Source organism: Thermobia domestica, chromosome 8 (genome assembly GCF_964235325.1).
Source record: "Thermobia domestica chromosome 8, izTheDome1.hap1.1, whole genome shotgun sequence".
In the NCBI taxonomy this organism is placed as follows: Eukaryota; Metazoa; Arthropoda; class Insecta; order Zygentoma; family Lepismatidae; genus Thermobia; species Thermobia domestica.
In genome coordinates this window covers 157,932,043-157,946,013 of record NC_137461.1, presented here as the reverse complement: position 1 = coordinate 157,946,013, position 13,971 = coordinate 157,932,043, and the positions used below count along the sequence as shown (strand labels likewise).

General features: G+C 32.8%; 1 protein-coding gene across 1 annotated transcript in view; it reads left to right on the top strand.

Annotated features, from left to right (window-relative positions):
- Positions 1-13,971, top strand: part of LOC145692362 (uncharacterized) — a 50,092-nt gene that overhangs the window by 20,077 nt on the left and 16,044 nt on the right. The window contains exon 2 of the mRNA XM_081767659.1: positions 941-1,085. Coding sequence (XP_081623785.1) covers positions 941-1,085 — 145 coding nt within the window. The remainder of the gene's footprint in view (positions 1-940; positions 1,086-13,971) is intronic.

Below are 13,971 nucleotides of genomic sequence, written 5' to 3'. Positions count from 1 at the left end.
AGACACTGTCAGTGAATGCAAATGTGTAATATTCATCATCACTGTTAGCCCCTAATAATGGAATATCTCAGTTAGTGCTTAATTTCGATGTTTTGTGTTCATAAAAACTGGCAAAAATTCGTATATTTCTGCTGGATATTTAATAATTTGAAATAATTCGTTGAGAGGCATATTAGAATATCCGAAGTATCAACTGAACAAAATCTGAAAAAGTCAGACTAATATTATGAAATTAGAGGCACCCAATAGATTTCACACACACACTTTCCATATCAACCTTAATTCAGAACTAATTGTGAGCTAGAGGCCTAATAAGGAACAATCACACAACTCAATATGATGATGAATAAAGTCTCCTCAGGGGAAAGATACAAAAAAGCAGAAAAAACTAATTTCTTTCGTCCGCTGTGAATTTGAGGCAGGTCGTAGTTTTAATTCTACTGTATTGTTAACTTATTTATATATGTGCAATGTACACTAAAATTTAGCATGTTGTATCTGTTGTTGTTTCATAGTTATCACCATATTTGTCTGAAACATTTTTCCCGTTTTTTGTCAATATAAAAAATTGCACAAAATATTTATTTGCTTGCCTCTGTCCATTATGACCATGATTCAAGATAAGTCAGTGATATTTATTTATAAAGTAGTTGCGTATATTATTGTGCAGTAATTACATAAATGAAATTGTGTGCTACAACTAGCAACATTGCCCGTCCGGGCGTTGCCCAAATATGTCTGCATGAAACATTCATTTGATTTGTACTTGCACGGGCATCTGTTGGATATGTGTGTACCTGATGTAATCCGGAACCATGCGTTCAGGAACACGCGTATTACCTATTCAGCTAGGAGCGCCATAAACTGTTAATGTTGTACATATAGTTATTGAAATATATTTGCAGTTATTTTTTTATCACGAACTTTAATTTCCTTACAGACGAATGCGTACTACTTTCATTTCTGAGACAAAGAAAGTACAGGTTGGAGAGTGTGAAGGAAAAGCTGGACAAATTCTTTACTATTAGAGGGCTTCTTCCTGATCTGTTCCTTCAATGTAGTATAACCCAGGATATAAAAAGTCAGTAAGTATTAGAATGGAATGTTATTGCATTATTTTCAAATACAATTTAATTAATAATGTTTTCAAAATAAATATTATAGGGCAACTGAAACCCTTAGGGATGAGATTAATCAGTTATTACGAATATGCCCTTCTACGATCTATCCCATGTTGTATTAGCAACAGCAAAACCTCATTCACACTTTCAATTTTTAACATACTGAAACGTTATAAGACCAACAATCCAGTTAAGGTTGGTTGGTTGAGAATTAAGTAAAGCGTTCTACAAATGCTCTAGTTTGTTCGAAAGATGTCAGTGTAGCAAATGGCAGAAAAAAGAAAAAATATACATGAACTTGCAACTGATACAAAAGCGTGTAGAAGACACCGTTTAGTATCTACAGAACGATTGATATTTAGAAAAGGTCACAAGGATATCTTATTTTGGCATACCAATGAATAATCAATGTTTGTCAACATTCATTTTGTTTCACATGTAATAGTGCCGGGTATTTAATAAATTTATCTGAATGTTATAAATTATTCGTTTTAATGTTACCTCCAATTTTGTTAGTTTTAAGTTTTAATATACCTACTGAAACTTTATGAAAAATACCATGTCGTGCAGTAGATTTGACTTTCATCTTTGTTTTGTAAGAATTTTTAACTGAAAAACCATCATAATTTCCTTTTTTTAAAAATTATTATTATTATTATTATTATTATTATTATTATTATTATTATTATTATTATTATTATTATTATTATCATTATTAGGTGACATTACTACATTAAAACTAACAAGAATAATTTCCGGTGTTGTGTTATTGGTTTCGAGTGTGTCCGAAAAATGGAATCGAAAACATAAGAAAAGGCCAATCTAAAAAAGTAAAACAAGATGTGCAGTGAACGAAGTTTAATTTCTGGAAACTATTACATCAATAGAGAACACGTCGTATGTTTCAAATATGAAATATAGTGAAATATGTATCTTTAATATCCCTTGATATAATCTACGTAATCAAGAAATCTAAAGAAAAATAAACAAAAATCAACTAGAACATAAACAGATATGAATATGGAAGAATGTTTCTCATAATGTTTCTATATAGCCATTCCCACTGTCTCTTTCTCACGGTTAATATGTGCATGACCCTTGCATCTCTTCTATAGATGGAAAACTTCAGCAAAGATAATGTATCATTCAGCTGTTAAGAATAAATTATATTCAGAAGTACTATTTTGAAGAAGAATGGTTTGAACTGAAGACATTAAGATTACTAGACCAGTGCCTATAGAACCTCGACTATTCTCCCACTACCGGAGAAATCTCCTAACTTGATAATTGTCTTCATGAAATGAAAACCGGAGAGAGAAATAATGCTAAAAACTGAATAAAAGAATGGAAATAAACACAGAAAATTTTGCCTTCCCGAAAGAACGCTAAAGTCTCGGCCAGACTATGAGTACTAATTTCATAATTATACTAAGTAGCACAGAATGCTGACCCGCGAAAACCCTACCTTTCGTTTGGCAGACATAATACCGAAAAGCATATACTTGGTGCCATTTCTAAGAGAAAGAATATTTAACTATTCTCTCGAGCAAGAATACTAGGCCTAAAACAAAGCGGTAAAACTATTTTTTTGGATCAAAAGATCCAATATATTTCAGGCGAAAATTATTTTGTAGGCCTTATATTTGGAGAACAACATACAATGTAGCCAAACAAAACTAACAATTTACTCAGTATGATGTACTTATTCCAAAGAATATTAAAACTTGATTTATGACCGTTCAAATATTTTGTGGCCCCTGATCCAAAAAATTCAATATATTTCATTCAATCAAACAATCAATCAATGAAATAGGGAAGAATTGCCTTATATCTGGAGAACTACATATAGTGTAGCCAAACTCAAAGTATTACTTAACTCAATAGGATATGCTTATTCCGTAAAAAAATACGAAATCACGATTTAGAAACCGTTCCAAACTCTTGTGGTCCCTGATCCAAAAACTAATTATTGGTCAAGATCGAGATATTTTGATGCATCGTTTGGATCGTACCTAAAATTGTTGGGCAAGATCTTTTCGTCCATTTTTGGATTATTCCTAAAATTCTTGTTAAAATATGGAGATATGGTGAAATAATTAAAAGTGTAATATTTGTTACATGTAAATTTTAAATTTAATACTTTGATCTTAAAACGTGTTTCTTGGACACATTGCATTTTCTTAACTCTTAGTTCCTCTTGCAGAATATTAGATTTTAATGTTAATGCTTGCTTAGTTCCTCTTGCAGATTTTAGTGCCTGCTTGTGGTAATGTGTAAATTCATGTAAAAAGAAGATAAAGAATTGATAGATAATGTGTTTGAATATGTAGAGTTTTTCTAGCTTTTGCAGCGCTATAAAATATATTGGTTCTTATATCTAAATTTTACACATACGTTATAATTTATATCAGTTTATGTGGGAATAGGAAATGATGTTAAAGTGCGTGTCAGGTATTACCTAATTGGTGTTCAATTATTTGGTACTCATTATGTATATAGGATAATCTTTAAGTGTAGTTAGTCCTAACAAGAGGCAAACTCTTATAGGTAGATGATACGCGTAAGAAACGCCTAGAAGCAGTAACTCCAAAAATTGATATGTCTAACAGTTCCAAAACAAAAATACTCATAAGACTCCCGTCCAAGTGTATGAAATTAGACTGAAATAAACGCAAATAAACATGTAAGTAGAAATTTATATTGAAACTAATTTTATATCTGATAAAATATTTATGCATATCAAACATATTTGATAACCAATTTATCGTACAATACTGACAATTAAAATAATGGAGGTAACTTTATTTTGTTTACCACCACGAATATAAATGGCCATGACTTACTAAAAAACGAAGAGTTGTACTCTCAACTTTATAAAGAATTTCTATATTCCTTTCGCTTTTAGTAAATAATCGTCCAATATGAATTTTTGAAGTAATTGGTAATTTGTTAATGAAAAGGGCTACCAAATTTACACAACTAAGAAACAATATATATCTGCAGGGGTGTAACTTGTGAAGAAAAGTTTGAGGCAACCGTTAAGAATATAAACTGATCAACTGAAATTCACTCACTATTTATCACCTGCAGTCTTTTCGAAAAGAATGATTGTCAGAATAAGAACCCCATGTTTTCTAAGTTGAAATTTACTCACTCTTACTTGAAGACAGGTATGGAAATGGAAGAACTCAAGAAAATCAAGTGCTGCATTTATATTATTAAACCGTTCTAAGAAGCAACCTAACAGAATCGAAATGTTACTTGTCTGTGGTGGTTATGTATTAACAAACGGAGCAATAAAATTCACTTTTCCGTAAGTTGGAAATATTATATGATATACGAGCCATTCAGTCCAGTTTTGAAATAGCTTATTCCGGGACAGAGTGCGAACTAATAGGAAAACAGCCCTACAACAAACGTGTCTACCGCTATTGTGAATGCAATTATCATCATTTATGAAATAACAGATTAATATTCACACAAAGAGTTAAGACGACATATTTAGTAAATACCAACTTTGAAAAAAGTGACTACAAGAACCGCTCTGATTCCTTCATCCAGTGTGACAATGTAGAGCTGGACAGCCATCCTCACATTACTGAAATTTCATACATGTTTTACTATAATTACAACTATATTCATTATAATAATATTCGAGATGTAGACGTGGGAAGGATTTAAAATCAGCTGATAAGAGAAAATGAGAAACAAAGAAGTTCTGAGAAGGACGAATGAAGAAAGAAGAATACTGACGTTGATAGCGAAAAGGAAAGGAAATTGGTTAAGACAATTTGTAGGGAAGAATTGCCTTATAAAGGATATTTTTGATAGAAATGTTTGTGGAAGAAGGAGGAAGAAGATGTCAGCTCCTGGACTATATGAATTTTTAACATTTTAATTTCTTGAAAACGAAAGCTTAGAATAGAAATGAAAGATTGTTTGCTGTAAGTACCTGTCAATGTGGCAGAACTCTGATGATGATAGTAAGGTTATAGTCATGCTTATGATGAAATACGTAGGACTTGCTGTCTTCATCACGATACATAGTAATGCCCTTTCACTGATTATTGTACAGATTTTAAATTAAGAAATCTTACGAGTATAAGTTTTGGAACTAAAAGTTAAGAAAATTCAATGTAGGTAAGAAACACCATTTTCACATGAAAACATTAAATTTGAAGTTTACATATGTAACAAACTACACAATTAATTATTTCATGATACTTTATCATTTCATCATACGGTTCAGAAAATAAATAGAAAAAAGTCCAAGACAGTTTCTGCCCTCGGGGTTGTAACAGTAAGGTCACTCGGTTAGTATTAACTGCACTAGATGACATACTTGTTAGACAGGCATTTGGAGTTACTTATTGCTAGGGAACCAGAAATGGAATTATACATGTTCTTTCGATTATTCAACAATTTATTATACATATGAAGCCAACAAAACAAACTGATATTATCTCTCTCTCTCTCTCTCTCTCTCTCTCTATATATATATATATATATATATATATATATATATATATATATATATATATATATATATATATATATATATATATATATATATATATATACACATTTTGTTCAGTTTTCCAGGAATGTCTATTCTAATTACGACACAGCTTCAATTTCCACCACTTACTATAAAGAGTTCACTTCCAAAGTTTTCTCTTCATAGTCCAAAATTAAAGGGTCTCCTGAAAAATGATTTTGTTATCTTGAAGGTAATTTTGAGACAGGTTATGTACAGATGTACAACACTTTGATACGAAACAAATCATATATCAAATATGCATATAAAGTTCTAGGTTATCTAGATGCATCCATTCGCTTATCCACTTTTAAGGGAAATTAGTATATCAGTACCGAAGTAGAAATTAAAAAAAAAAAAACTATATTAAATGAGTCTGCAACACAGTTAGCGTCTAAGGATGAAAACGTCGAAATTATAACTTTCACTCAAGCAAAGACTTCTGAACAGATGACATATATTTACGATGCTTTGCAACCAACTTTAGAAGGTACTGTTTCTGATATACATTCTTCCTTAGCCAATTGTTAAAATTAGTAGTAAGAGTGATCGTACGCTCAACACTCGTTAACAACTGCCATGCCCTTTAGATCATTCTTAAATTCCTCCTAGGTAACATCATCCTTCCATGTTGATATCTATCGCGAGAAGGGTAAGAGACTTGCATATTTGTATGGATCATATCGAAGATTCTTCTCGTTTTCTCTGTGGTGAAATTGTCTTGGGCAGTCAGAAATAAATCCTTGCTTTATAATCTTTGAGTCCCTTCCCTTCTGTCAGCTTCCTTTTGTCTTGGTGAGAGACTTGTTCATTAAGAAAGGCAAGTCCCACTAACGCCTCCGAGAGATACCACAGATGGCTCTGAAGAACATTTAAAGGCACTTGGCAGTTAGTTTCATCTTCTTCCAGAACAGGAATATCTTTATCATATTAATAGTCTTTGCCATCTACCTGGCATGATGGAAAGTGCCAAGGGTTTTTACAATATGGGGTATGATTTTAAATCTAGAGTTAACATTTCTCAAAGATTCAGTCATAACGAATTCACTATATGCATCAGTAACAACCGTAACATATTTATAACCGTTGCTACGCAACCATGGTCTGGATATATCAACGGGAAAGCAACTGTTTGGAAAAGATTCCCTCTTGGCACAATATTTTCCATATAAGAGACGATTTCTATCCGTTATTCTTTGGCAGATTTCACGCCGGTCTTTATAATTGCTAATTTGCTGGATCATATTCTCTGATTTAAAGCGGAATGCAAGATTTGCCTTCGTACGTGATCTTCCGCTGTGCGCACTGTCGAACATATTATCGTTGAAGAACTTTATGATTCAATATTGTAAGACTTCCGGTATGACAGCACGAAGACCGGCATATAGCTTTCCATAAGCCAGTTTAATTAAGATATAAATTTTACTGACATAATCAGCCAACTCATTTATAATTTGTCTTAGTTTTGGATCCTGCCGTTCTGGGTCACATAGAGGCTGATTAAAGAGAGAAAGCTTCCAAAGATTAACCATGATCAGGTATAAATTTTGATTTTCATTGTTTTCTACCTCAAGAATTTCATGAGAAGGCGGAAACAATCTACGTAACAATACATTCTACTCACATAATCAGCAAATAATAACTCCTTGAAGTAAGAAAAATATTAAAATTATATCTACTAATTTTTTCGATCAAGGTAATATCTTTATATTCATCAAGAACTTTGTTAAAATAAACCACTAAGTCGAAGAAATTATGTCATGAGTAATATTTACGGTACCTTGTTCCCTGGTTTGATCTCTTGAGTATCCTGCGTAAAATCCTGAACAGAAATCTCTACTGGAACAACCGGTGATACCATTTCGTAGTTCTCCGCAGAAGGCTGGACCTCTGGAGTACAGGTAGTGTCGCTTGCCTTTAAGGAAACCTTCTAATGGTTGAACGTCGAATACGCTCAGAAGACCTGGTTTTAGTTGCACGAGTCCGTTAATGTTGATTGAACTTTATTTTTACACCCCTCAATGAGCTGGATTGACTTTTGTTTGGATGTGATCATCCCTTCTCCTCCGCCACTGGCTTGAACACGTACAAGCTCATGTAAATACTTCGTATCACACATTTTTGTATACTATTTTACTTTTCCGCTGCAAGTTAAAAGACACTAAGAATATCGAGCCGTCCTATTTCAATTACCTTAGTATAATACAAGGAGATAAGGGTTGAAACAATTAATGTTTTCTCATCTAAGTGGCAGCACTATTCAGTGGATCTTTTCAGTTAACAAGAAAAACTGACATCCATAGGTAATCACGCCAAAGCAAGATGCATAGAGCGAACTGTCATATGTCCTTGCTATTTCTCGGAGAACTCCTTTTTAAGAATACAGCTTCAGACACCATTTTAACAAGTTCTGTACGAAGACTTCAATACAGTTCTTCATCAAGCTCGGCTTCCGTCGACACAAGTATTTCCCACAGCTACTGTGTATGAAAAGGACAGGGAGAAAATGTAATTCGCGCTACTGACACATGGGAATTGTAAAGAATAGTCGTAAAAAATAACGGTTCTGGGCCAGTGAGCTCGTACCTATTTCGTCACCACGCCTGATGCTAAGAACGACTTTCCCAGTGCTGCCTGATAAGCGATGTCAGACGACCCACGTACGAGTCGAGAAATTGAGTCCTCTATTATAGTGGTGTATTCTTTCCCTTTTACAAGCCCATTTTAGGGGTGTACTCGCTCCCTTTTATGAACATGTTTAAGGGTGTATTCGTTCTATTTGTGAACACTTTTTTAACCCCTATATAACATAGCGGAGAACACAAGGCCTGCACGTCCATGACCCGCGTACCATCCAGCTTTGAAAAACTGAATATTCCGAAAACTCGTTCTCTTTTATTACCACATTTTAAGGGTGAATTCGCTCTCTTTTCTGACCAGTTTTTTCAATCCCTATTTCAACATAACAGAAATACAATAAACACATAATCCAATCACAGAGACTACAAGCATAGCAGAGCTAATAAAAGAGTATAGGCTATATTTTATCCACTATTTAACATAGCACAGATTACAAACCCTATCTAATACAGCAGAGAATACATAAGACTATGAACGAGTAGCAGGCTTGTATTCGTTTTCTTATATGAGCACGTTTTTCAGTCCCTATTTTAACATAGCTGAAATTACTTAATACAAGGAACACATAATCCAATCAGATATTACACAGAGACTATGAACATAACAGAGCTAATAAAAGACTATGCACAAATTTACCAACCCCTATGTAACATAGCAGAAATTCCATAAGACTACGAGGACGTATTTTAACATAGCAAAATTACTTAAAAATATGAGCACATAGACTACCAACGCACTCCTGGGTAACATAGCAAAGACTATTAACATAGCAGAGAATAATGGGGGTGTACTCGTTCCCTTTTATGACCACTTTTGTCAACCCCTATTTTATCATAGCCGAAATTACTTAAGACATTGAACGTATAATCCATTCAGAGATTACACAGAGACTACGAACACATATTTTCGCAAGTCTCTATGTATAAAAGAGTATGACCTATTTTCACCCCTACTTAATACATGAGAGGATATGAACCAATAGCAGGAGTGTACTAGTTCTCTTTTATCAACCCCAATGTAACATAGTAGAAATTACACAAACATTCATCTAGCATACTTCATGTTCCAAAAGCACTGACCATTGATGGCAAAGGTCAAATATTTAAACACGAATAACACGCAAACGGAGCAACGTATTGAGGTGGTGTCTTCACATTTAGTAATAGGTCATAAAGCACTACATGTTCCAAAAGTATTGACATCGATGTCAAAGGTCAAATATTTAAGCCCGAATAACTCGTAAACGGAGCCACATATTGAGGTGCTATTACCAGATTTAGTAATAGGACATCAAGTATTACATGTTCCAAAAGTACTGATCATCGAGCTCAAAAGTCAAATATTTAAACCCGAATAACTCGTAGAAGAAGCCACATATGAGGTGCTATTTCCACATTGAGTAATAGGTCATTAACTACTAGATGTTCCAAATGTACTGATCATCGAGGTCAAATGTCAAGTATTTCAACCGGAATAACTCGTACACGGAGCAACGTATTGAGGTGGTGTTTGCAAATTTAGTAATAGGTCATCAAGTACTACATGTCCCAAAAGTACTGAGCATTGAGGTCAAAGTTCATATATTTAAAGCAGAATAACTCGTAAACGGAGATACATATTGAGGTGCTGTTTCCACATTAAGTAATAGGTGATGAACTATTATATGTCCAAAAGTACTCATTATCGAGGTCAAAGGTGAAATATTATACTTAAATAACTCGTAAACGGAACAACATATTGAGATGCTGTTTCAACATTTAGTTAGCAGGTCACCAACTGCTACATGTCCCAAAACTACTGACCATCTAGTTCAAAGGTCAAATATTCAAACGTATATAACTCGTAAACGGAGCCATGGATAAATTTGTGTGACCTATTAAAATTTTGTACCAAGCAGAAAAAAAGCGAAGAAGGCAAATTTTGAGTGGCTTATTAACTTTTGCATTAACGAAAAATGCTTTTTTAACTAGCTCAGAATTTCTATACCTATATCTATACATATAAACGAAAGTATAAATTCGTACTAACAGAAAAAGCAATGTGTAACGTGCGATGATTTATCACACTATTAAAATATATATATCTAAAATCTCTGACTTCGTTATCCTGGAGGTTATGTTAGACTGTCCAAATCATTGATTACTTGAGAGCCTCTAGTGGGACTTTCCAATTCCCTGCTGCGAATGTGGTGCTGAGGAAATGGAAAACTATTCGAAGGGATATGTATAAATTGGCAAGGTCGTAATCTGCTAGTTCTGTGAAAATATAATCTCTATCTGTGTATTGTTTAGTTCGAAGAAGAAAAAACTCTGTGTAGTGAGCAATGTTAAGTTGTTAAAGCTATTACAGTATATTACTTGAGATTGCGAGGATAGATAATTGAAGGCATTTCTGTTGTGGTGTATCAACAGGCGCTCGAACTAATTTCTTCCAGAGGTGGTTGAAGGTTAGGTTTGCGTAATACATTTGGTGAGTAAAATTTCGAATATATTATATTTGCTTGAACATTTCTAAATAGAAGTAAGATATATATGATTAAGGGAAAATCTTTTAGGGTCAGGAGTTTTGTAAAGATTTAATATAGCTGAGATTTGCTGAGAAAAAATATAGTTACAGCTAATTATGCAAGAGCACTATTCAATCATTTTTTTTCTAAGAAAGCTATATTCATTCTATAAACTTTAATCATTGTGAGCTGATATTAGCTATTTTTTGTTGCTGTATATTGTATGGATCACTATAATATATTCTGGCTTAATTCTTATATAATTTTTCGAAATGAAAGACAAGTATCTTCCTTTTGGCTACCTGGACTACGGAATTAGACTGAATGGTTTTGTTTTCAAATATAATAATTAGATGTTAAATTTCAGATAATTATAGGGAAAGTTAATTCAGATTATTTAAAGTTATAGCGGATTTTCCTATATTATAGAAGCAATTTTTCCCCTTTTATAAAATTGACAATTCAAATCCTATTTATTATTCTTGTCCTGGTCAATATAACCAGTGGTCCAGGACGGAGCTCATAAGTGTACGTTACAAACATATTGCTTCGAATCTTCGTCGAGAAATAAAATGTATGGGTTTGAGTGTCTAATGCTAAATTAGGTAGAAAGTGTATAAGTAGGCTGACTGATATTGGGGAATTATCGATATCAATCTGTGATATATATATATATAGCTTCTTGAGATAGATTATGTATAAGATTTTTTTAAGGTTACAAATAAATATACCCTGTTGAGATTAACTGTCAAAGATTGTTAATTGGTTGTCGCTTACCCATAGGATTAGTTTTTATTTTTCTTATCTGAACTGGATAAGATTGACTTTCTGTTTTTGCTTGTTAATGAACATGGAAAATAGACTAGAAAGAAATCAACCACGTGTTTTACTTAATGGTTTCAGAACGGAGATTACGGAGACGTCTTCCCGCAGAATATGAGTCAACACTGGGATTTGTCGTATTTAGATTGTGGAGGAAAGTATAGAATGTTTAATTTTTCTGCTGTTGATAGACCTAGCGAACAAGGTGATTCATCGTCTCTAGCGAGCAGCTGATCCTAGGCAAACAGCTGGTAGGAAAGAAAAAAAAAGAAAGTCATAATACAAATTCTTTGCTATATGAGGACTTGTTTGATACGAAAGTAATAAATATACGAAGCGATATGTTTGGAAAGTGCTTCTATGAGCCCCGTCCTGGGCCACTGGTTATATTAACCAGGACAAGAATAATAAGTAGGATTTGAATTGTCAATTTAGAAAAATGAAAAAGTAGCTTCTATAATGTAGAAAAATCCACAATAACGTTAAATAATCTGAATAAAATTTTACTGAAATTCAACATCTAATTATTATATTTGAAAACCATACCATTCAGTATAATTCCGTAGGCTAGGTAGCCGAAAAGAAGAAGACACTTGTCTTTCTTTTCGAAAAAATCTATAAGATTAAGCTAGAATAGTTGTCCATACAATATCCAACAACAAAAAATAGCTAATATCTGCTCACAATGAGTAAGTTTTATAGAATGAATTTAACTTTCTTAGAAAAGAAATAATTGAATAGTACCCTTATCTAATTAGCTGTAAATATATTTTTCCAACAAATCTCACCTATGTTAAATCTTTACAAATCTTCCTGACCCAAAAAGATTTTCCCTTAATCATATATATCTTACTTCTCCTATTCAGAAATTTTCAAGCAAATATAATATATTCGAAATTTTAACACTCACCAAATGTATTACGCAAATCTAACCTTGAACCACCTCTGGAAGAAATTAATTGGAGCGCCTGTTGATATACCACAACAGAAGTACCTTCAATTATCTATCCTCGCAATCTCGAGTAATATACTGTAAAAACTTTAACAACTTAACATTGCTCACTACACAGAATGTTTTCTTCTTCGAACTATACAATACAAGAGATAGAGGTTATATTTTCACAGAACTAGCAGATTACGACCTTGCTCACATATACATATCGTTTCGAATAGCTTACCTTTCGCTCAGCAGCAAGTTCGAAGCAGGCAATTGAAAAGTTCCACTAGAGGCTCTCAAGTACCCAATGATTCGGACAGTCTAACATAACCTCCAGGATAACAAAGTCAGAGGTTATATATAGTGTGATAAATCATCACATGTTACAAGAAGGAATAAATTTTAGTGGCTTATTTACTTTTGTATTAACGAAGAATGCTGTTTTAACTAGCTCAGAATTTCTATACCTTTTTGGGCTATTCAAGTAAACGAAAATATAAATTTATATCAACAGAAAAAGCAAACACGTCATTTTAAATAAAAAATAATTTTATATCATCGTGTACTATTTAATAAACGAAGAAGTAAATTTGAGTGGAGTATTTAGTTTTGTACCAACCAGAAAAAACCGAAGGACTATTCTAACTAGCTAAATATTTTATACCATTTTGTAATATTTAAACAAACAATGGAGTAAATTAGTACTAAGAAAGAGCGGAAATGGTTCATTTTAACTAGTTCAGAATTTATGTACTTTTTGTACTATTCCAATAAACCAGAAATAGAGAGGAAATGCCATTTTATCTAGCTCAGAATTTCTGTATGTTTTTTTGCTAATCAAATAAACGAAGGGATAAATTTGAATGGGATATTTAATTTTGTAATAACCAGAAAAAACCGAAAGATTATTTGAACTAGCTGATCATTTTATACCATTTTGTAGTACTTAAACAAACGAAGGGACAAATTTGTGCAAAACAGAAGGAAAAGCGAAAAATGCCATTTTAACTAACTGAGATTTTTATAGCTTCTGTACTATTTAAACAAACGAAGGGATAAATTTGAGTGACATATTCATTTTTGTACCAACGAGAAATGCCACTTTATCTAGATCAGAATTTATGTACCTTTTTGTACTAACCTAAAAAATGCGAAGAAGGTCCATTTTAACAAGCGTAGAATTTTATATCTTCTTGTACTATTTAAATAAAGAAAAAATATATTTGGATGGTCTATTCAATTTTGTACGGAGAAGAAATGCCATTTTAACTAGATAAGAAATTCTAGACAATTTTGTAGTATTTAAACAAGCGAAGGGATAAGTTTGAGTGACGTATTCAATTTTTAATCAACGAGAAACGCCATTTTAGCTAGTTCACAATTTTATATAATTTTCTACTGCTCAAAT